At 43.0% G+C, this 25,658-nt stretch overlaps 2 protein-coding genes across 9 annotated transcripts in view; one reads left to right on the forward strand and one right to left on the reverse strand.

The window, feature by feature from the left end:
- The window catches only part of Arid1b (AT-rich interaction domain 1B), a 389,392-nt gene that overhangs the window by 329,256 nt on the left and 34,478 nt on the right, over positions 1–25,658 (reverse strand). For all 8 annotated transcript variants that reach the window (XM_045159613.1, XM_045159608.1, XM_045159611.1 and 5 more), the window contains exon 2: positions 10,108–10,302. In XM_045159613.1, the coding sequence (XP_045015548.1) occupies positions 10,108–10,302 (195 nt within the window). The remainder of the gene's footprint in view (positions 1–10,107; positions 10,303–25,658) is intronic.
- Positions 17,659–18,105, forward strand: LOC123463565 (40S ribosomal protein S10-like). Its single transcript, XM_045159615.1, has 2 exons — positions 17,659–18,042; positions 18,094–18,105. The coding sequence occupies exons 1-2, from the start codon at positions 17,659–17,661 to the stop codon at positions 18,103–18,105; spliced, it is 396 nt and encodes a 131-aa protein (XP_045015550.1).

Consider the following 25,658-nt stretch of genomic DNA (forward strand, 5'->3'; position numbering starts at 1 on the left):
ATACTGAGAATTTGACTGCTCCTTTTTACAAATATATTAAATTATATACTTACTCATTTACTTTTCATTTTAGAAAGAAAAGCCAAGAGAGAATGGGCATATCAGGGCCTCTTGCTACTGCAAACAATTCCAGATACATGCACCATTTTGTAGGTCTGGCTTTTAGGTGGGTGCAGGGGAACAGAGCCAGGGCTGATATGTTTGGCCAGCAAGCACCTTTAGCAGGTGATTGGCTGCTGCTTTAAAATTTTTCTGAAATCACAAAGCCCACAGGCAGCAATGACTCATTTTGATCATTTCCTTTCCCCTTCCCTGGGTCTCTCAGAAACCAGTGACAATGCTACCAACTTTACTGGAATATTGAACCTCAACCTCACTTTTCACCAGTAAAAGCTACTGTCCACAGGCTTGCTCTCTCTACTTGGCACTAGGAAATCACTTGTGCCTACTGTCCTTTATGTAGTATCTTTAGACAGTCCCCTTTCCCAGCACACACGTGTCTCCAGCCCTCCTAGGGACCAGCCACAGAAACATTCCCTGGGAACTAGTAATGCTAAGTCACAAGATCACCAAGTAAGACATAATTACTTTAGCAAAGACAGGTTTTTGCATTTAACTCAAATATTTGGACATTTTACTACTACCGTTATTGGTCTTACTTTGTTTCTGATTGCTGGTGTTTTCTAGGACTGACTTGGAATATTATCCCTTACCCAATCCAAAGGGTCAACTCCACTGTTTGGCTCTTTGGTTGGTTAGTTGGCTAGCTATCTAACTGGCTAGTTAGTTAGTCTGGAAGTTAATATTCTTACTCTGAGTCAATACCAATAAAGATAAATGGACTTGGCTAATCCTTTGGAATACATTCTGATTTCTGGTATTTTAAACAAGTATTTTGACTTTGAGTTATTTAAGTAAGCAAATCCAATTTGTGTTATATATTTTATACACACTTCCCAAACTCATATCTGAGCTCTAGAACTTCCAGAAATTTCTAATCTAGCTCCGAGTAGGAAGTTCCTCTCAAGGCCTAAGGAAGTCTGATTACACAAGATGCCTTAGCTCTAGGAAGTATCCCAGGGAGCTCTGTCAGGCTCCCCCGTCTCCACTGTATATGTGTTCTCCCTCTCTCTCTCTCTCTCTCTCTCTCTCTCTCTCTCTCTCTCTCTCTCTATTTTCTTAACTTCAGTCACAACTACAAAATTAACTTTTTTGGTTACTTTTCAAAACTGTAAGAATAAGTGCCCTCAATTAAATATGTTGCAAATAAAAATAATCAAATCTGGGGAAATGGCACATCAGTTAAAGGCACTTGCTTGTAGAGCTTGCCGGCCCCAAGTTCAATGCCCTACTTAGTACCCATGTCAAGCCATGCACGTTTGTCTGGCATTTGTTTACAGCACACACACACACACACACACACACACACACACACACTTCTTTTTAAAAAGTAATCAACATGCCCTAAATAATTTTTACTTAAGGGATTTAACCACCAGCTAGCTATAAATATATTTTAAAAGAAAACTCCTTTTTTCATTCTTAGAAAAGAACCTAGCCAGGCATGGTAGTGCATGCCTTTAATCCCAGCACTCAGGAGGCAGATGTAGGAGGATCACTGTGAGTTTGAGGCCACCAAGACTCCATAGTGAATTCTGGTTAAGCATGAGCTAGAATGAGACCCTGTCTTGGGGAGAAAGAAAGACAAAACAAAAGAGAGGGGAGGGAAGGGGAGGGGAGGGGAGGACCTGTCTTAAAATACACAATCCAAGCCATGGCACAGCCTCATAGGGGTTAAACAGGGATGAAAGCAATAGCATAGAATATAACTATGAAAATTTATATTCACACTTGACACTTCACTTCAGTTTTACACAATACTGATTTTCTGAACCACTCAGAAGGTGGTAGTGTGTTAAATGTGTAACTGAGGATCTCTCCTTGGGTCTTTGTGTGACTCCAGGTAAGTAAGGGTTAAACTGACGGTGTTCTATAACAAAGACACCCTACATGCTAAACATCTAACAGAGGGCAGGCATTCAGAAGAAAAGGTTAGCCGAATAACTTTTCAAGTGATAAAATTAAAAACTAGAAAACATCCGGGCGTGGTGGCACACGCCTTTAATCCCAGCACTCAGGAGGCAGCGGTAAGAGGACTGCCATGAGTTCGAGGCCACTCTGAGAATACAGAGTGAATTCTAGGTCAGCAGATGCTAGAGTGAGACTCTGCCAGAAAGAAGAAAGAAAGGAAGGAAGGAAGGAAGGAAGGAAGGAAGGAAGGAAGGAAGGAAGGAAGGAAGGAAGGAAGGAAGGAAGGAAGGAAATAATTCATTGTAATAAATCCAGTCATTTGCTAAGACTCTTTTGCCTTTAGAGAGAATTTTAAAGACTTTGGGATAGCCGTTACATCAAAATAATTTGGCAAGTATCAATGCATAAATATTTAAGACTGTTAAATGACAAAACTAAAGTCTCATGCTGAAATCAAAGGGCATTACTTAATGGTACTTCAAAGGGCAAATCCAAGATGAATACAGTGAGGTCCAGACCTTTCCACCAACATACACAGATTAAACAAGAATCAGCCCAAAGTCAGGTTCTGGCCATTTTATTCCTTTTGGTTAGGGCTGCGTTTCCAGCTCGTGACTCTCTAGTAAGCCTGGAGGGGCGGGGCAGCTCTCACTCCTACACACAGCTGCCCAGGGCATCACGGAGGGAGCTCTGGAAACCAGAGGACCCAGTGTCTTACAGCAACGACACAGCATCCTTGGAGACCCCTGGGGAGATGCTGAGAACCACTCATCTAAGATATGTCAGTTTAACTTTTATCATGTGGGATTTTTGTTGTTGTTTAGACTCTGTTTTTCAGAGAACAATGGAGGAATGTGATTGGCTGATTTTATTATATCAACTGTTGGCTTTATTTGAATTGTTTAAATTTTAACATAAATATACCATCTCTCTGGTAAAAGTGAGTAAGTAAAAATTATTTAAAATATGCTCAAGTAATTCTAATTCCATGTAAAATATACACTTAAAATTTACAACTCAAAAATAAAACTATAATAGGAAAGTTTGGGGTTGAAAGTCAATATATATGAAATATGTGGTAGAAATTATACATATGCTAAAGCAGTATAAGCTATCAGCAATGTAAAAATATATGTATTCTACATATATTATCTGGAATAATGGAAATGTCCCTGAAACAAATTATCAATGTAACTTTCTAAACTAAAAGTGAAATCATCTTACAATTTCTAATTTCAAGTACAGTCTTGTCTTATTTCTAGGAAAAGCGCTAAAAAGATTTTCTTTAACTGCATTTAACTCACAATCCAATCTAAAACTGTCACACTGAATGTTTCAAATATGTTTAAATCCAACTACAATATAAGAAAGAATAAAACCAGTTAGTATTCTAGAAATTTAAATTTTAAAGAGAAAATAAAAATTACCATATCTACAAATCTTCTCAGAAACATTTCTTTCTTGGGGGGGAGGGGGAGGGTACAAAACCCCATCTCCAGGGAGCTCTGGCTGAAAGGCAGGGGCATCTGTTATCTATCTACTTGGAAGCAGAAGTGTACGTTGCATGTGTATTTTGTCAGTAAACCTTCAATACTGGCCTGTAGTCACTGCTTGAGAACAACTGAGGCCAGCAGAAGAGAATGTGGCCAACAAAAGGCTATTATTTATACAAATGTGCCATGGGCTGAAAGAACTCCAAACACTTCAGGTGCGCAAAGCAGGCGGCTTGGCTCCCAGCACAGCAGCACAGAGCACTGCTGTCTAAAAACTGCTGCAAACAACACTGCCAAGGAAAGCTCACAACATGTCATCATCCATGGCCAGAGTTCTAGCCTTCATTTCACGTAGCTGTTATGTTGAGCTAGTTGCATCAGTATACACACGAACTATATTTAGTATAGAACACATCTCATTGCATGAGAATGCCACGGTCAGACAATGGTCTATTTTATGTACGTGTGTGATGCGAACATGTGTGCACAGACAAGGGAAGATGTGCGTGAATACAGAAGGTATCAGAATATTAGAAGTCTAGAGAAACAGGGTGTGGTGGCTCCCGCCTTTAACCCTAGCACTTGGGAGGCTGAGGCAGCAGGATTCCTGTGAGTTCAAGACCAGTCAGGGTTAGAGTAAGACCCTGACTCAAAAATAAAGAGTCTGCAGCTGAGGTGGAATCTAGGCACCCACCCCTCTCCACGGGCCCCTTGCTCATCCTGCCACACCCTCTCACACACTTCAAAAATAGGAGAAAAAACCAAGATTACATCCTTGAATTCACATTTAGGATACAGAGACAGAATCAAAAACAAAATTTCATGTCAAAAAATTCTGGAAAATTTAAGTTAAACTGCTCTTCCCTCATTTAACCCTTACTTTTCAGAAAAACTGTCCCAAACTCAATCAAAATTTGATTTTTATTTTATGTTAAAGAATTTTTTACAGAATAGACAAAAAATATAAATACAGAAACATTTATTTTAGCCAAAGAATTGTAATGTTTGTCCCCTTCTTAGAAACAGCTGCTGCCAAAATAAACATTTGCATTGGAAGAAGTGTTTTGGCTGTGAAGATGGTACCAAATAAAATGCGTGTGTTCTGAAATAAACATTCTACTCAAAAGATGTATTAAATTAGAGACAGCTAAAATGTGTAGGAGATTAAGCCGGGCATGGTGGCACACGCCTTTAATCCCAGCACTGGGAGAGGCAGAGGTAGGAGGATCACCTTGGCCACCCTGAAAATTCAGAGTGAATTCCAGGTCAGCCTGGGGTAGAGTGAGACCCTACCGCAAAAAACCCAACCAAAAAAAAGAGTAGGAGATAAGTTAAAGACACAAATTAAAATACCTCTCACATTTTTAAGTCATCTTTAAAATAACCTATTTTTAATTCAGTTTTTACTTCAATTTAAACTAATGTTAAGGTAGATTTTAACATAGTTAACTATCTCCTATTTAATTTTGCCACTTTCAAGACAATGATCACATTTCCTGATTAGGACTTCATAACAAAGTATTTTATAAAGCTAGATATGTTTTTCCAGTTATAAAAGCATTCATGAACTTATCTCACTCTGCTTTCTTTCCCTTTGTCAGCTTCTTTTTTAAATTTTGTTAACTTATTTATTTGAGAGTGACAGATAGAGAAAGAGGGAAGGAGGGAGGGAGGGAGGGAGGGAGGGAGGGAGGGAGGGAGGGAAAAAAAGAGAGAAAGAATGGGCGCGCCAGGGCCTCAAGCCTCTGCAAACAAACTCCAGACGTGTGCACCCCCTTGTGCATCTGGCTTGTGGGTCCTGGGGAACCGAGCCTCGAACTAGGGTGCTTAGGCTTCACAGGCAAGCGCTTAACCCCTAAGGCATCTCTCCAGCCCATCCTTTTTCAGCTTTTAATTAGGTATTACACTGCCCAAATACACCAAAGCAAAGACAGTTAATATCTCAACCCAATAACCCAAAATCTCAGAAAAGTTGAGGTAAATGTTTGAGATCTGCTTGACACAAATAAAGAGCAGCTTCTATAGCTATTTTTCCCTTCATATACATATATAAAATTCTATTTTTCCTGAGTGCTATTTATGTTATATAAAATCTTTCTTAAGTAAGTTGGAAAAAGTCTATATACATATTCATGATCACAGAAGACAGAGAAAACGAACTAGAACCTTTGCTCACCCATGTCTCTGATCAAGCAAAGGAGATGTTAGTTTAAGTTAAAAAAAAAATTCTAAAAAAAAACTCAAATCATAGCAAGCTTAAGAATTCTACATCTGTGTGGCTCTGTGCTTGATGAAATCAAGCAGTGTACTTCTGTTAACCATCCCCATGTTTGAAATTCAGGAGCCTGGAGGCAGAACATTCTCCACAGAGGCATAGAAAATTCATTTCCCCTCTCAACTCAATAAAAATCCAAATAGACTAGTTTTTAGGGAACCGTGCAAAACTAATCTGTTTAGGCATGTACTTGCCTGATGATGTGGGAGAATCAGCAAGTGAAATACCACAAGTCTAGTTCCAGTTAATAAAGACTGAAACGATGTGCTATTATCACGTCATGCTTCAATAACCCAGTCATGAGTGTATTTCAAACATAAAATTATCACCATACAAATCAAGACTCACATGTTTAATACAAAAATCAAACAGTCAGTGGCCAGTTTCCCCTGACTTAGAGACAAAAATAAGCAGAGATACTCTCCATGTTAAACTCCATATAAGCACTGCAGTTCTAACAGAATACTCATTTGAAATTCCTATCACAGGATTGGAAAGCCAGCCAGGAATGAAACTGTGACCCCTGAGCCAAAGACAACTTACCACTCAGCTGGTAAGTGGGCAACTCAATTTACAAACTTGAATTCCTGCATCTTAATCCTTTGCAGAAATATATGAGCAATACTAAATGAGCTGGATTCAGCTCATTAGAGGTTCACAAACCAAACACAGAAAACTCTGGAAGGCATCCAAAGCAAAGCCATGCCTAGGTAGTGAAGTCCACTCAATAAATATCCAATGTCATTATTATCTCCAACTTTTCCTCTGCAGAATATCAGCAGCTGTACGCACAACCGTGCTCGGCCAATCACAGCACTCCTGGGAGGAGGCGGGTGGCGCTGACAAGCCTCACGCTGGTAGCACCCTGTCTGTCCACATGTCTGCAACCTGTAAACCAAGCAAGACCAAGCAAGGACGAGTGTGGCGACACATGCTCAGTACTCCTAGCATCAGAAAGTGGAGGCAGGAAGATCAGGAATTAAAGGCCATCCTCAGCTACAGAGTGAGTTTGAGGCCAACCCAGGATACATCTAAACTTGTCTCAAAAAACAAACAACAAGCCGGCATGGTGGCACGTGCCTTTAATCCCAGCACTCGGGAACTCAGGAGGCAGAGGTAGGAGGACCGCCGTGAGTTCGAGGCCACCCTGAGATGACATAGTGAATTCCAGGTCAGCCTGAGCTGGAGTGAAACCCTACCTTGAAAAACAAACAAAAAAAGAATACAGACTATAGCTAACATTTTTTAAATGCATATGCTTTAAATTTTGCTCAAAATCTTCTTTTCTACTTCAAAACTAGTAAGACCTAGTCACATGGACTTGGTATAATAAAAACTTTATAATCTCCTTTACAATGTTAACACACATTGAAAAAAGTATTCACAGCTATTTTTAGCCTTTTAAACATCAAACAAAGAAAAGGCTGCCTTATAACTAAATGAAAGGGTAGAAAGTGGTTCAGTTTATTTGGGTCTTGATTATGATTACCTCGGTGTAAAAGCCTGACATTTCTGCAATAAAATACTCAGTTTCCCACCAGACATACTTTCCTTTCATTATCAATAAGACCTGTGAACTTATAATTGGGCATTTCTTTTTGGTGAAGTTAAAAAGTCATCTGAAATCTTAATTAAAAAGTTGCTGAGGGCTGAAGAGATGGCTTAGCTGTTAAGGCATTTGCCTGTTAAGCCAAAGGACTTTGGTTCAACTCTCCAGGACTCATGTAAGCCAGATGCATAAGGTGGCACATGCATCTGGAATTCATTTGCAGTGGCTGGAGGCCCTGGCGTGCCCATTCATTCTTTCTCTTTCTCTCTCTCACTCACTCCCTCTTTCTCTCTCCCTCTCTCAAATATATATGTAAATAATTTTTTAAAGTTGCTGAAATACTTATGGGCAATATTCATATTCAATTTGTTCTTTCAAAAAACTTGTTAATCAGGTTTTTACAGCATACAAGGAATCACAAGGGGCCACACATGGTGGCACACACCTTTAAACCCAACACTGGGGTCGGAGGTAGGAGGATGGCTGTGAGTTTGAGGCCGGCCTGGGAACGCAACAGTGAGTGCCAGGTCAGCCTGGGCTGGACTGAGATGCTACCTCGAAAACAAACAAGCAGAAAAGAAACACAAGGGTCAAATAAAACTAAGAAGCTAGGAAAGCTGAAATTTTGTATAGAGTGCAGCCCCTCTAGTTTCAGCTCTACACATTTGAGGAAGAAAATATGACATAATATTCCTAATTATTCTTCACCCATTTCCCATTTGCTTGAGCCCTACTTAATTTTGTTGGGCAAGTTAAGCCAAATGTCTAAAACTTCTAACTGGATGAACTCACTCAGAGAAGACAGGAAGGGCCTCCTAGTTCTTGCCATGAGTACACTCTGAAGTACACTTTCTAGTGCCACATCTGGGACACATGGCGAGAAGAAGGGCCAGGAGCAAGAGCAGAGGGCGTCTGCTTCTTCCAGCAGCCCCGCTGCTCCTGACAACCTTTCTCCCTCTTGTCTTCCTGTAGCCAGAGGAGCAGAAAGAACTCCTCTTCAGCCTCATCAGACGGACCGTAGAGAGCAAGGAGGACCTGAGTCCTCTGCTGCCAGGGCTTCACGATAAGGCAAAATAGCTCTAAAACTAAAACGGGGGTTATGAGGACAGACAGACCAGGGATGGACATAAGCGGCACTTCTCACCATGTGCAATGACTCCCTTCCCTCTCACAGTGAGCAGCCTCGGCTAAAGACTTTTGTTCTAGAAAGCAAAGCACTGCTAAAGACAGGAGTGATGAGGGGTTAAGGGAGGTCTGCACCTGACTGCAAGCATTCTCATTCTCAGCTGCTAACCTTAACCAACTGCAGTTAGATCTTCCAGTAATCCACACGTGCAGTGCAAGGAATCAACAGCTAGGATTCAAGGGCCAAGCCACTTTTATTTCCCCACGACCACCTTCAGGATAAAGAGGGAGGACAACACTCACCTACCAAACAGCAGGTCAGAGTATCTTAAGAATGATCTTCTGGTACACAGAGCTCTGAATCATATAAAGGATGTAAAGTGTTCTCTGCATGCACTTTTGAGAGAACCCAAGTTCCATCCAACTTTTCAGTCTACAAAAGACTCTGGTGAAATGCAGAGAAGTATTTCCTGCAAGGAAGTGCTATTAACCCCAGGGGGATTCTTGGGCAGCATCAGAGACTGACAGCCTTGGTCTGAAGGCAGTAAAATGCACACCCTCATCAGCTAAGCACTCCCTGGGGCTGCTCATAAATCAACCTTTCTGCTGGTCCTCAGAAGGGAACACCAGAACTGGGCTGCATCTAACTTAGTCCATCTTAAATATACACATCCTCAGGCCACCATAACGAAGACAAACCTTAAGACTTCAAGAGCATAGACCTACATTGCTAGAATATACGCTTATTGCAACTCCACTTGCCTCTAAAAAAGAGACATAGATTGGTCTCTGGTTGACCAGCAAATGTATCACTCCCTGCATACAACTGTCTGGACAGAATTTGGCTTTGATATCAAAGACCTCGCAGTGCCTAGCAATACCCACACAAGACCCTCATAATAGGAGAAAAAGATGACATCAAATTAAAAGAGAGACTAATAGACAGAGGGAGGGGATATGACAGAGACCAGAGCTATGAAGGAGAAAGTAGGGGAGGGGAAGGAAATACCAAGGTTTGTTGTCTGTAAGTATAGAAGTTGTCAATATATTTTTAAAAATTAAAATAAAAAAAAAAGTTAACCAAAAAAGGGAGGAAAGGAAAGGAAACAGGAAAGGTCTTTCTTACCTAAGAAAACTGACCAAATTTACATATCAAATAAAGAAACCCTTCTCAAAAGATATGAAAGTAACAAAACTCTTTTGAGAGTCATAAAAATTAAAGGTGACTCTAAACTGGGCATGGTAGCAGAAACTGGTAATCCCAGCACTCAGGAGGCTGAGGTAGAAGTTTCTTTAGAGGCCAGCTTGGGCTACATAGCAAGCCTAGGTAATACTGCAAGAGTCCATCTCAAAAAACAAACACAAGTTGAAGGCCTGGAACATTCATCATAAGAAGTTTATTCACAACTCAGAATCTGACACAGTCTGACCTCAAAAGGCCAAGGTCACTTTGGAGTAACTTTCTACCAAATGAGTGGTTTGTCTACATTGTTGTTAAGTCCAACTTTCCACCTTTACAGGAGAGAATGAAAGTGACAAGAAAGGAGAAAAAAATCAGGATGTGCCCCCAATTCTCTAACACCAGTAACCGGAGAAGAGTCGAAGTCAAAGAAACCTATCATCAAAACACACACCTGCTGCTGCGGGTACTGCAGGCCTCCCAGGGCCCCTGGAGCTCGGCCTTGCATGCTCAGGGGGTACCGCTGCGCGCCTGGGGGTCCGTAGGAGCCTCCTGGGTATGGACTGCTCTGCTGTGGCTGGGAATGAGGGTTACTGCCCATCCCGTACAACTGAGGTCTCTTCATCACCATTGGATCCATTGGACTGCCCTGTGAAGAAATAAAGAAGTAGGTTTATTAATTACTATTGATTACAAATGCAGTTGTTGAATTTTACCATATGCATAAACCTCAACTATTCCAATTTTGAGAATATTAAAAACAATGATACAACAAATAAGAATCCAGAATATTAGGGGGAAAGCTTCCATGAATAAAACTATTTATAAACTTTCAGGAAGGTGTTAAAAATTAAAAGGACCGGGAATAAGCAATACAGGGAAAGTGGTGTCCTAAGCTTCTAGAATTCCTGATGGCGAATCTCTCCCAGCTTCTTTTAACTTACTAGTGGTAAGGGCAAAGGGTGAGTAGCAACACATTCTCATTCACAGCACCCTCAGAGCAGGCCTGAGGGCTCCCACTCCCGGTCAAGCCTTAATGCACGTGAGTAGGGTTCATTCAAGTAAAAGGATGGAGTAAAGACAGTACAAAATGCTGTAGGTAAAATTTTTTAAATGATAATTAGTATGCAGCAACAAGCACCATGTTCTCTGTATCAATAAACATCTTACCAAACATAACCAATTCAAAACTAGACTGAACTTTATTTTTGGTCTGGTGAGTCAGTCTGTGGGCCTCAGGGCCAAAGCCATCTGGGAGAGCCAGGCGCAGAGCTCCAGCCCGGCCTTCACACTCTGGGTGCGGCAAAGGGGCGGGGCTATGTGGGAAAAGTCCCTTGTCCAGGGTAACAAAGTCCAGTAGCATTCTCTCAACAGATGCTTCCTTCCAGAACCAAGTACAGAACGCTGCTGCTAGGAGCCAGACCTGAAGTACACAAGGCAGGAAATACATGGGGACCCCTCGGAAAGGCTGTGGACGCCAGGGATCAAGGATACAGGCTGGGGGCGAGGGTGCACAAAGCGTCAGCTTTCCACAGGAGGACATGCAGGCGGTGGTCTCAGGGACGCAGAAGCAGCCTCCAGGGACTGCCTTAGAGGGCACTGCAGGCCGCTGCTTAGGGATGAGCCATCAGGTGCTTTAGAACTATCACCAGAGCCAAGTGGGGAGCCGGTGTCTCAGGAAGCGCATGAGAGAGAGCAGGTGGGGGGAGGCGCGGGTTCTGAGCTGGCAGCAGACCCTCGGAGAGGGAAGACAGGTGGGCAGACACAAGCTGTGAAGGAGGGGCAGTGGGGGTAGAACTGGGAGCTGGCAGTGCTGCACACAGGAGAGGCGGGCTTCTCATGGGATACACAGAAGCAAATGGCACACTGAGTTTCCCACTTAGGGAGCAAGGTCTGCCCTAGAAAATAACTAGGAAATGTCAGCATATGGTTGAAGCATGGGTCAGAAGAAAGTTTTCTCTGCTTCCTTCTTGATGATCTATCGAGGGGATAAGCCAAAACAAACAGTGTACATGGCACATAGTAACTGCTCAATAAATATGGGATGAATTAACAAAAGGAAGCAAATAAAACCCATTAACCTTATTCAGGAAGAATACATGAAAAGAACCAGACATGGGAGGGGACACACATGATTTGTCAGCTCCCAAGGACTGAGAGAGGAGAGTTTAAGGCCAGTTACATGTAATTTGAAGTTACATATCAAGTCCCTATGTGAGAGGGATAGATGCAAGGGGTAGAGGAAGAGGAATAAATCTTAAGGCTCATCATTTAAGCAAAAGGGGAAAAAAACCACAGCCACAAATAAGTCAAAAGAATTGTCAGAAAATATAGTCAAGATTCCCGAAAACATGTGTCCCTGAAGAGAAGTCACACGTAGCGACACAACAGTCCTGCCTCACACAGCCCAAGGGTGAGGGTTAAAGCATGTGCTAACACTTGACCGGCACGGCTGGCTGCGTGCTGAGCTCAGCAGACGCGCCCTCACTGCCAGAGCTGAGGCACAAGGTGGAGCCCTGAGTGGAAAGCAGCGGAGGGAGCTACGACTACTGCCAATCCTCCTTCCTCCGCCCCCACCCACGGCTGTAGGGAACATTTCTCCTTGTGCTTCCTGGCTGCCTCACTGCACCGGTGTCAACAGCAACGACTGCCCCGCGCACAGCACTGGAGGCAGGGAAGCAGGCAGCCTGGGTGGCTGAGCCGGGAACGGCATCTAGATCCCAATGCAGGGGTGCAGGCAGCAAACACGCTGCCTGGGTGGCAGGCTGTGGGCACAGAAAAGCCCACTGGCACTGCAGGAAACAGCCACACTCAACCACAGGGATCCACAGAAACTGGCCTAGAGTAGATCCCTCCTGAACCAACGGTGTGCAGGGCACAGGGAAAACAGGTGCTTTCCAGAAGCCCCAGCAGCCAAGGACAGCCCTACTCAACCGGCAAGTCCACAAGGCTTAAACCATACTGCTTTTACCACCAAGAATGTCTAACCTAAGTGACAGGAGGCGAAGGACAGCACATGGTTGTGTTCACACAACACACTGACTGTTTACAACCTGTGCTAACCTCACAGTCAGAAGTATACACGGAGACTAGAGAATGGCTGAGTGTGTAAGAGCGCTGGCTGCACAAGCACAAGGACTGGGAAGCCCGGGCAGCATGAGTTCAGCGCCAGTGCCCGCACAAAAAGCTGGGCACAGCCACACAGGCCTGCAAATTTATTCGTGCCAGAAACAGAGACCAAAGAGTCTCTGGGGCTCAATGATCAGCCAGTCTGACTGAAAAATGGCAGAGTACCACCAAGGTCACAGAGACTGCATATCGAGTCCAGTGAGAGTCCAGACCAGGAAACCACGAGGAAGCAACAGAGGACACTCAACGTTCTCATCTAACCTCCACACGCATACCACATATATATGCAGATACATATATATATACACACACAACAAACATACTACACATGTACCAAAAATATACATACAAGTGCTGACATGTTTCTGATAATACCAAAATCTGTAACTATAGTTTTCTCAAAAATATTTCACTCAGGGCTGGAGAGATAGTTTAGTGGTTAAGGCATTTGCCTGTAAAGCCAAAGGATCCCAGTTCGATTTTCCAAGACCCACATAAGCCGATGCTCAAGCAGTGCATGCATGTGGAGTTCATTTGCAGTAGCTGGAGACCCTGGCGTGTCCATTCATTATCTCTCTCTCTCTCAAATGAATAAAATATATACTTAAAAATATTTCACTTATAATTTATGCCTGTGAAAAGCAGAATGTCATTACTTTCCAGATTTTCTTTCAAATGATAAATAAGACTTCCTTTGGCAGTACAAAGAACAGGGCTGACCTAGTGACTTCAAAACTAGCCAAGGGAATGAGAGCCCCTGAGAGGCCCCATAGCATCTCTGTCTTGAATCAGGACAAACACAGGAAAGGTCTATTTACCAAAACTGCCATGATTAAAGCAGAAGTTTTCAACTGACTGCAGTGTGGGTATGTTAATGCTATAAATACCAGTGCAGCAAGTTGATCACAACAGTGACTAGACCTGTGTGGTAGTACATCTCACCTGTCATCAGCTCTCAGTCCTACTTCAAATTCAGTTCATCTGTACTCATGTCAAAAATACTAGTTCAATCCTGAGATTCCTGAAACTCAAAGGCATTATTAAGAACATGTTTATCTATACTTCTCAAATGCTTAGAATTTTCAATGATAATTTATATATGAAAAGATGACTCAGTGTGTAAATCTATTTTAGCCCTCTGCAGTAATGTCCTAATATTACATTTTCACCCATAATCCAAACTCATCCCACTGTGTACTCTTGCTAGTTTTAATACTGAAATATATAAAACTCAAGTATCTCAACCTCCTGCTGCTCACTATTAGCTCTATAAAGAGACCAAAAGCCAAATAAAATCCAAGAACTTCTCCAGCAAATGTAAAGGCCAAGCCACTCCTCAAATGTCCATCTAACCTGAAATATTTTTTAATCTGATCTTCTATTTCCAGAGGTTAATTATTTTCATTTTCACGTAAACTTTATGATGTATCAAAGACATCACCTACAGTAAAATAGTCCTCGACTACTTCCCGACGTAGGTCACCCCGTTCTGGACAGCACTGCGCCACTGCTGGGGTTTGAGTCTCAATTCTGCAGGACAAGTTCAAGACCACACGTCGCCACTTTCAAAGGCCTCTTAGCCCGGAGTCTGAGTTCACTGTCCAACACAATTTTAGCAGTTGATAAGACTTCCTTATTCAAGTACGCTCCCACGACAAACACCACCTCCCTCATACACACCTTTACCTAGTTTCCTTCTGGTGCCCAATGTCTTTCAACAGCCTCAGGTGCCCCATCCCTGGGATGATTAACTAAGGAAAGGGTACACTATAATTTTTACAAATAGATTTGCTTATAGAGTCTAAGTTCACTGACAGCAATGATCAGCTATAGTGTTATATAGGCTTTCAGGGGCTGTAACTGTCACCCTCTCAACCAGAAGCAGCTAACGGAATGACAATGTTTTGTTTGTTCCCAATCCCCCCCCCCCCCCCCCCCGGCTTAGTTTCAAAGGTTAGCTTCATCATGACAGAAGAAAGCAAAGCAGAAGCAGGAAGCTGGCTCATATCTTCACATATCACCAGGGATGAAGCAGCTAGAACTGTGGGGGGGGGGGGGCTGCACTTTAAAATCCCAAGTCCTGCTCCCAGCGACACACCTCAACCAGCGAGGCTACACCTCCCAAAAACTCCACCATTTGAGGACTGAGTATGAAGCTTAATCACAAGCACTTAAAACTATGGGAGACATTTTTATATTCAAACCACCACAGAGGCTGACCTAGGAATTCTTTTTAAACTTATCCAAGTTAAAAGATTACTACCTTTTATACTTTTATTATACTTTAGATATCCATTCAATACTTTTCAGGCTATGTCTCCACATTTATAGTACAGATCTATATAACTTTATTTGTCCCTAAATATCAAATTAAGGAGTTCATGTTCTTTATGATTTTCTCAGTCCAGTTCTTTTTTTTTTTTTTCTTTTTTACTATATTTTTATTTATGAGAGAAAGAGAAAGAGAAAAATGGGCAGGGAGAGAGAATGAGCATGCCAGGGCCTCCAACCACTGTAAACAAACTCCAGACATATGTGCCGCTTGTGCATCTGGCTTACATGAGTCCTGGGGAAGCAAACCTGAGTCCTTTGGCTTTGCAGGAAAACGTCTTAACTGCTAAGCCATCTCTCTAGCCACAGTCCAATTCTTTAAACCACAAATTGGAATGATACTTTGCAAAAATCTAAAAAAAGGAACTATCACATCTCAATCTATAATTGTATCTATACATCTCGATTAAACAGAAGCCCATAGGAAAAAAAAACCCTGAGACAGTTTAAATTAGACGTCACCCATAAACTCATGTGCTCTGAATTCTAAGTTCCAGCTGGTGACAGTTTGGGAACTGGAGAGCTGCTGGAGAAGGTGTGCTATTTGGATGAGCTTTTAGGTGTTACAGCCAGCTACCCCTGCCAGTGTTGGGCACAGTCTCCTGCTGCTGCTGTGGTCCACAAGATGTTGGCCAGGAAGTGGTGCCCAGCCTTTGCTTATGTCATGTTTTGCCCTGCCATCACGGAGCTCCCCCTCAAGTCTCTAAGCCAAAATAAACCCTCTCCTCCCATCAGCTGCTTCTGGCTGAGTGTTTGTCCCAGCAATGAAAAGGTAACTACACAAACCCCTTTCTCTTTTGAATCATTCTGGGAAAATATTCCTTTGCTGGTAACTACAGAGAGTTTTTGAAATAACACTCAATAATCTAAAGAGTGACAAAGAAATAATCGAACCTTGTATGAATAAAATGGGTATTTGAACCAACAGGTATAAAACAGTGTGAAGGGCTTTCTGAAGACAGCCTGGCACTAGGTGTTTGAACAGCGAGAGCATGCGCTCCAGTGGGGCGGGGCCACATGGCTCACCACCCCACCACGTGGGTCACAGCTCTGTGTTACCATTTATATACCACTCTGTGACCTTCACTACACTATGTCTTCCTTTGTTTTCTCATTCGTTACCTACCTATCTTACAGTTACGGTGCACATAAAATGAATTTGAACTTGCTATACCAGACCTTGGGGTTGGAAAGACCTCCCAAGTACCTGGAATCCTGCAGCCTAGATGTTCAAGGGAGAAAACAATGGAGCCAAGTCAACTGTTCAACAATCACAGAAGCTGGGAACCGGCCATGAAATATCAACAGTAGAGTGCGCAGAGATATGGAGAAATACATATAAAGTAATGGTCAAGTTTTCAGCTGGGTTGCGCACAGCTATGTTGATAGTGATCAGAGGCAACCCCAGTGACCTGTAAATAGTTGTCATATCGTGAGGCAATCTGTGCTGACTTCTGCGATGATGTCTAAATATAGCTCTAACGAGCCTGAGCTTCCCTTAGCACACTCGACACTGCTGAGGCTTTCTGCAAGGGAAAGGGAGGCTGGGACTGGCACCCCTGGCTCGGGGGAACAAGTGGGTCAGGCAGGCCCAGTCTTGTCACCCTGCACCACAGCAGCGAGACCCATCAGCTAGCTGTCCCCCTAGCGGTCCCCCCCTGCACTCCCTACACAGACAGGGTCTCACAGATGCTGTCCTGGGACAGACACACATGTTACCTTGTACAGTCATGACACTCCAGTAGGACTTGTTTCATTTCCTGTGTGTGATTTCCAACCTCCCAAGGACACCCAAATGAGAATGGCTAGGCTTGACACTTTTTTACATCTCATTTACAGATGACCTGAACAATTTTGGTCACTCAGTAACTGCTTAGAGATGCTGGCCAATCACACACAGGAAAGCGCTGTCAAAAATAAAAATTAACAGGTGCTTGAGATTTTGTAGGCATATACAGCAGGCATGTGTAAAGTCAGTGATGACATAGAACTGCAACGTTTTTGTTTTTGAGATAGGGTTTCATGTAGCCCAGGGTAGCCTCCAACTCACTATGTAGTCAGCCAAGGATAACCTTGAATTTCTGACCTTCCTTCCTCCACTTCCTGAGTGCTGGCATTACAGGTAGGCACCACCATGCCTGGTTTATGACATGCTCGTAATCAAACTCAAGGCTTCATGGTATGGTGAGGCTTAATCTACCACCTGAACCACATCTCTAATCCCTATAATGGACACTCTTGGTCAACTTCTACCAAAGGCCTTAAAAAAGTCAACTTATTAAGAAAACTTTTTTTTCCCCCTCAAGGTATGGTCTTGCTCTAGCCCAAACTGACATGGAATTCACAGGGTGGCCTCGAACTCACAGTGATCCTCCTACCTCTGCCTCCCAAGTGCTGGGATTGAAGGTGTGTGCACAAATGGAAAACATAACCCTATGACAGAAAGCATCTGCTTTTGCATCATGACAAGAGTTCACTTATTAAAACAAACACCGGCCCTTGCTTTCCTGCCTCAGCCTTGGACCCTGCAGCCGTTGCAAGGGGGATGCCCAAAAAGAACCAGACTGCCATTTATGAACACCTGCTTAAGGAGAGGGTGATGGTGGCCAAGGACGTCCACATGCCCAAGCACCCCGGACTGGCAGACAAGAATGTACCCAACCTTCACATCATGAAGGCCATGCAGCCTCTCAAGTCCCAAAGGTATGTGAGGGAAGAGTTTGCCTGGAGGCATTTCTACTGGCATCTTACCAACGAGGGCATCCAGTATCTCCGTGATTCCCTCCACTGGTTTCCTGAGAGCGTGCCTGCCACCCTGTGCCACAGCCATCCTGAGACTGGCAGGCCTCAGCCCAAAGGGTCAGAGGGTGAGTGGCCTGCAAGCCTCACCAGAGAGGAAGCTGAAAGGGACAGCTACAGACAGAACACTGTGCCCTGGGGCTGACAAGGAAGTGGAGGCCGGAGCTGGATCAGCAACCAGGTTCCAGTGTAGAGACGGATCTGGTCATGGATGTGCTCAGCCACCTCAGTAAAGAAGAAGACAATTATTTTGGGTTGAATAAATTTGTAGCCAGAAAAAAAATAACACACGGGGACCGTTGTCAAGGTTGGAAATACATTCTACTGTCAATAAGGATGCCTTGCCACATTCTCCAATATTACAGAAGGAAGGAAGAAGTAGAATTATAGGAAATTGGTCAAGGAAAGAAAAGATGTCTTGTTGTTGGCTATTCTAAAACCCAGCAAACTACTGGGTGCACACAAACTATTGATTTCAACAATGATGACACCATGAGCAATGTGGGAGGAGTGGTAGCAAGACTGCAGAATAACATCCATACTACTACTTAGAAGTATTCTTGGTCTTAGTTTTGATTTCCTTAAGAAAAGACATAGAGAACGTAAGCATTTGCAGAATCACTGAATGAAGATGCTTGACGGTAAAGGGCATGAGAAGAGAATTCTTTTGTTAAAAAAAAATGACATGACAAAGCTTTATTCATGTCAATGTTATCTGAAATAAACATGCTTTGATGTACAAATGTAAATGAAGAAGGCTGCTTGTCTTTCATATACACACCATTATTAAAAAAGCTAGCTGGACATGGTGGTGCATGCTCAGGAGGCTAAGCAGGAGGATCTCAAATTCAAGGCCAGCTTGGGCAGCACGGCAAGAACCAAGCTTCAATTCCCTAGTACCCACGTAAGCCAGATGCACAAGGGGGCACAAGTGTCTAGAGTTCGTTTGCAGTGGCTAAAAGCCCTGGCATGCCCATACATTCTCATATTCTCTCTCTCAAAATATTTTTTAAAAAGAAAAAGGAGTGGTATGTTGGGGAGATGGCTCAGCAGTTAAAGGCACTTGTTCTTCAAGTCTGATGACTTAAGTTGGATCCCTAGCTCCAATGTCAAGCCAGACACAAAGTGGCACACATGTCTGCCCAGTCCCAACACACCTATGGCATTTGAAGGCAGCACCACAGCTAAGCCAGCCTTTACAGTGACAAAACAACAAGAGACCCTGCCTCAAGCAAGGCAGATGGAGAGAACCACCAAGCTGAAGCTGTCCCCTGTGCCATGCACCACGGCACATGAACCCAAACACACACACATACATACATACATACATACATATGCACACTATACATACATATGAATAAAAAAATTTAAGCCAAAACAGAAGATATACAATATTCTTTCCCAACTACATTTATAATTTTATTGGATTTCTATTTAGAATTATAGATATTAATAAATTACTTGATATCCTACATATAAAGTAACTTCCATAAACTATCAATTAAAAATAACAGTCTAAAGCCGGGCGTGGTGGCACACGCCTTTAATCCCAGCACTTGGGAGGTAAAGGTAGGAGGATTGCCATGAGTTTGAGGCCACCCTGAGACTGAAGAGGTGAATTCCAGGTCAGCGTGGGCTAGAGTGAGACCCTACCTCAAAAAAGAAAAAAAGTAACAGTCTAAGATTCTACCAGCTGTGACCCTGAACTTTTAACTCTTAGGGATACTCAAAACAGACATCCATAGCTGGGTGTGGTGCTGCACTCGCGAGGCAGAAGGACCGCCGTGAGGTCAAGGCCACCCTGAGACTACATAATGAATTCCAGGTCAGCCTGAGCTAGACTAAAACTCTACCTCAAAAGGGGGAAAAAAAGACATCTATGATGGGCTTGTCCCAAATTTAACATATAGAGTTAAAGGCTCATAGAAACACCTTCTTAGAAACTCATCCAAATACCCTTCCTGACCGTCCTACAATGCCAACAAATGCCATATATTTCCAAGCTACTTTAGTTCCATTCTCATGTGATCCCAGTAATGCTTCAGCAATGCAACAGAAACTTGGGACTGAATGGAACCTCAGTGGTCCTTACCTCATGCATCACTGAATGCCCTCCAGTGTCCACAACCATGAAGGCTATGGATTTCTTCTTACTATATTACAAAAGCCAGTCCCTTGTAATTTACATCCATGGGCTTTACTTCAGTCCTTTCGCAAGTATCAAAAGTGGCTGTTAGAGCCATTCCTCTTTCAGAATGAGAAACGCTCATTCTTAACTCTTCAACACAAAAGCTATCACAGTGAAGTTCTTGCTTTCATTACCCCAGAATCCATACCACATTAACACAGCCTGGATGTGTGTCCTCCCTCAGCAGCCCCATCCCCACAGCAGCTATGACTATGTGACAGACTTCCCCATGGCACAGAAGAAGCTGAGCACCTAGTCTTAGTGGCAGAAGTTTGTTTAAGGCTGCTTATTTTCAGATTGCTTATTTCTAGTCAGTTTCTATCCTGAGGAGGTAGAACTTCTCATGTATTAGCCACACGTCCTAGTTTAACATCAACCATCTGAGATACCATTTCACTTGGGTCTTGACCTAAGGCACTGATATTAAAAAAACTAGAAAGGTACAGGGGGAAACAGTGCCGTAGGCTGAGCACAAAAGCCCTTCGCAAGACTGACACAATCTCGAGGAGTGCCCAGCCCTTCCCAGCGCTTACTATTCCACCAAGCCCGCCTTCAGTGACAACCTCTGCCCACACACACACCTCCGTCTTCTCTAATGTAGAAAGTCATAGTCCAATGTTCACAGACAAGCGGATATAAGAGAGAGGACACAGGACCTGGAGTCACACAAATCTGGACGTGAGGCCCGCCTATCCAACTTATTATTCAAGTTAATCTAAAAGTGCAGTCACACACACACCTCACAGTGCTGCTGAGTTACTTGAGATACCAAAATATTTATCATAAGCTAAGAGTTTCTAACTCTTTTCTTTTTAAGAAATTAGTGGTCAGAGCAAAATGACTCAATAATTCAATCTGTATGTTTTCTCACCTCCCCAGCAGACTATAATTAATGGTAAAGGTTTATCTGACTCACCTTAGCACCCAGCCCTTAACACAAAGCCTAGTATAAGACAGTTGGTTGACTATAAGGAAACGGCACCTCAGTGTCACACGGCAAGTTAAATGCATGGCTCCCACTCTGAATGTAGGAGTTGTCATAGTCTATAGGTACCAGAACTAAAAATCACACACCCCTGTAGACAAATCTTCACTTTTCGTGAGGCCATACAACTTTGGATTCCAGTATCATCCCATGACAGCATTTCCCAAAATACCTCCCTGCACTGGCTTCTCCAAACCCCCGAACTCTACCCTCAAATGTCACCTGACATTCCTGCCTGGATGCTAACAGGACCCTGTCCACTAACTTGTGACTTCAGTGGAAGATCCTCCATGTATAATGCTCCATGAGAATACCAACTCTTACCTCCCCTCTCCACAAGCCGGTCAGCTGAACCTCAGTCCCACCTGCTCAATGGCCTGTACGAGGCTCTAGGACAAGCACACATCCCCACCATCACGGCTTCATGTGTGTGTCTTTCCTCCCCCAAGATTACCATGGAGCAGAACTCAACCCCAACGTGATGTCATTACAGAAGCATTCCCTGAACAGCTGCCAGGCAGGATCCCCTTCTTCAGAATTCAGAAGCCCCCACAGGTATTTGTCTGTTGACTGCTTGACACACATCTGCCTCCTACCTGGATCATACCATAGGAATATAGACAGTAAAGCTAGAAACAAATACCAAAGTCAGAGTTACTGTGTGGGCATTACAGACGTTCAGAAAGACAATTTTGGTTTTCCAGGTTTTGTCTCATTTTTAGACATTGGCAAAAATCAGTTATTAGCTTAATTCCTCAAAGCTCAGCAGCCTACAAATAAGCTCAATGAGTAAATTACTGTATGCCTAAACTACACTTTTAAGTTTAACTTAGCAAATTTAATAACCTTGCAAACAGATCAAGGTAAATGTATATATATTGTTTTTTCAAGTACATTAGATATAGAAGGAATATCAAAATAGTAATGGAATACACTTCCATATGCTAGATAAAACAATTCTCCTGAAGTGCTGGGGCCAGACTTCATCCTTTCAAAGCTATCTGTCCTATCCTAGCCAACAGAATAAACTTTTTGGAATAACACCTTCATGTAAGGTAATTTTTAATTAAAATGTTTTTTTTTAAAAAAGACAGTTCCATTTCCCCTCAAATTTTCTATTACTACCACCCCATGAAATAGTAAAGCTTTCACCATGGACTTCTCATCAGTACCGTGTTCCCTCCCTAAGCATGCAATGTAACTCACATGCATCTATTACTCCAGAGCACACAGCAGCAAGCTGGGACCCAAGACAGGGGAAGGGGTGTGTTTTCATGCAAATAAATTTAAATAAAGAGATTTTGTGTGAATGTGTCATATCATATTTCAGCCCTGCAAAGCCACCAGTGAACTTCCCTAAAACCCAGTAAGTTCTACACTAAGAACAGTAGTAATCATGATATAGCTTCCTACAGAAAAGATAACACACTTTGCTTCTTGGAATATAACAGATTTTTAATAAAGATAGGATTTTGTGTCATCTCTATGAGGAGATATGCTTCCAGAACAATCACCATGAAGTTCAGAAAAGTTCTCCTCTTCCACCGAAACCCTGAGAGAGACATCAGAAATCAGCCCTGGCACTGCCATCCTCAGCCCCTGCTGCAGCTGCAGGCTCCACCCGCTCAGCTATCACTGCGCAGACAAGAGAAACCAGCTTCCCGGCACAAGAACAAGTCTCACGTCTTCATCAGGTAGGGCTGGGTTCATCTCTGGTATTCCTGACTAGCTGTAACACGCTGCATAAACCACTCGGAAGTACATGTGGCAGAAGATGGCTCAGTGATGCATTAGCAGGAGGACCTGAGTTCAATCCCCAGCACCCACATAAAAAGCCAAGCATGATCACTCGCACCTGTAATTAGTGTTGGTGGGAGGGGAGGGGCGGTGCATGCATGTGTGTCATACATTGTGAATACATGTGTGCACACACACTACACACAGAGATTAAAACTTATTATTGAGCTGGACAAATGGCTCAGCAGTTAAGGTACTTGCCTACAAAGCCTAACAACCAGGTTCGGTTCCCCTATACCCACATAAAGCCAGATACACAAAGTGGTGCACACATCTGGAGTTCATTTGCTGTGGCTAGAGGCCCTGGAGCAACCAGTCTCTTTGTCTCTCTCTCTGTGTCTCTTTCTGCTTGCAAATAAATAAATAATTTTTTTTAATGTTATTCAAGGGCTGGGAAGATGGCTTAACAGTTAAGGCATTTGCCTGTGAAGCCAAAGAACACAGGTTCGATTTCCCAGTACCCACGTAAGCCACATGCACAATGAGACGCATGCATCTGGAGTTCATTTGCAGGGGCAAGAGGCCCTGGCGCACCCATTCTCTCTGTCTCTCCTCTCTCTCTCTCCTTGCAAATAAATTTTAAAAAATTATTCAATACCCCTGAGCCTCAGTTTCCCCATCTTTCAAAAGAAAATAGTAATGCCTCCCTCTGGGACAACCACTGGAAAGACATTCAGTATGGTTTGAAGAGAAAAACAATTCCAAATCCAAAGACACATCACAGCAGAACCTAATGACAGAGAAGTTAATCTCTCTCTTGCAATCCCACATTTAACCACATCTCCCTCAAAAAAACAAGTGCTCTACCAGGAATGACACCCCAGCCCTATACTGATATTTAAAATTAGCAACTTTAAAGTTATATTACCGAAAATACTCACAATATGGTAACTGCCAACTGATGTACCTGCTTCTGGACAAAGACCACAGAGTGACACATAAGCCATTATTCTCTGGTTTTAAAATGCTTTTTAGAGAGATGGTCCCTGAGGTGGTTTGATTCAGGTGTCCCCCATAAATTTAGATGTTCTGAATGCTAGGTCCCCAGCTGATGGAGATTTGGGAATTAATACCTCTTGGAGGCAGCGTATAATTGGGGAGGGGTGTGCTTATGGGAGAGATAGCCAGTTTCCCCATGCCAGTTTTTGGCACATTGTCCTGTTGCTATTGCCCACCTTATGTTGGCCAGGGGGTGATGTCCACTCTCTGCTCATGCCATGGTTTTCCCCTGCCATTGTGGAGCTTCCCCTCGAGTCTATAAGCCAAAATAAACCCTTTTTTCCCCCAAAAGTTGCTCTTAGTTGGGTGATTTCTGCCAGCAATGTGAACCTGACTACATACAAGAGTGCCTATTAAGACTTTACTTTATTAGAGCTATAACTAGCTGAAAGCTTATAAACTCTTAATGTGGATATCCAAAGGGAAAAAAAAGACATGTACTTTATCAGAGCTAAATCTAACTGAAAGCTTATAGACTCTTAATGTGGATATTCAGAGAAAAAAGTATGCAGTCAATTTTACATTCTAGAAAAGGACAACTAACTGCAAAATATAGGCCTAGACAGGACCCTACACTAAAGGAGAGAATAGTGCTAGGTGGAGACTTATTAGAACAATGGAGAAAATTAGAACACTGGTTATGAGTTTTAGTATTCTGTCAAAGTTAACTTCCAAACAGTGATAAGTGTGCTAGAGTATGGAAAAACATATCTGTTCTCAGGAATAAGTATTAAGGAGTAATGAGACACTGTATGCAGCCTCCTCTCAAACAGTTCTGAGCAAATACATTATGGATAGATAGAATAAGAGAGTAAATATGGCACTGTGTTAAAATGTGATGTATCAAAATTAAAGAAAGGCATATGAAATTGCTCTGTTGTATTCTAGGACTAAGCCAAGTGCACAAGGCAGTGCATGCGTCTAAAGTTCGTTTGTAGTGGCTAAAGGCCCGGGTGCAACCAGCTCTCCTTCTTCCCCCCTCTCTATCTCTCAAATAAGAAAATAAATAAATAAAATTAAAAGGGGGAATGCAAAATAGACAGATAACTGACAACCAAAATGGCTCCCTCCGGTTGGAGACATGGCTGCATGGATGAGATGCTTGTTGTGCAAACAAGAGGCTCTGAGGACACAGCTATAATCCCAGATGCCTGTGGCAAGATGGGGGTGGAGGGAGAAGGAGCCTGTGGGCCAGCTAGCAGTGCACAGACGTGACCAACTACAGTCTCTGCCTTAGACAAGGTAAAAGACCAAGACCAACGCCTAAGGTTGTCCTCTGCCCTCCACACCCACGGTACGTGTGCATCCATACACACACTCAAGCATACACACAGAACACACTCACACATACACCCACACAAAGATTAAAGAACAACTACTGGATGTCACTCTGCAGGGGGGACCCAAAGTGTCTCACAACTGAGTGTCATAATATTAGGTAATGTCAGCAGAGCTCTGGTAGGTCTACACCAAGTGGGATGAATGGGGAGGAAAGCAAGACAAGACGGTCATGAACTGCCAACATTAGAACACATCAAAAAAAGTGCATATAGTAAGGTTTGGGGGAGACGTGTCCCAAAAAGTACTAGTGCTGATAAAATATACTGAATATGTATTTTAAATATTTTTTTTATTTTTTTTCGAGATAGGGTCTCAATCTAGCCCAGGCTGACCTGGAATTCACTATGTAGTATCAGGCTGGCCTCAAACTCACAGTGATCCTCCTACCTCTGCCTCCTGATTGCTGGGATTAAAGGCATGTGCCACCCCACCCAGC

This window comes from Jaculus jaculus, chromosome 9 (assembly GCF_020740685.1).
Source record: "Jaculus jaculus isolate mJacJac1 chromosome 9, mJacJac1.mat.Y.cur, whole genome shotgun sequence".
Classification (NCBI taxonomy): Eukaryota; Metazoa; Chordata; class Mammalia; order Rodentia; family Dipodidae; genus Jaculus; species Jaculus jaculus.

What these genes read in the sequence shown, in the direction of transcription:
- LOC123463565 (XM_045159615.1), top strand. Translation starts at nt 17,659, where the DNA reads ATGCCCAAAAAGAACCAGACTGCCATTTATGAACACCTGCTTAAGGAG.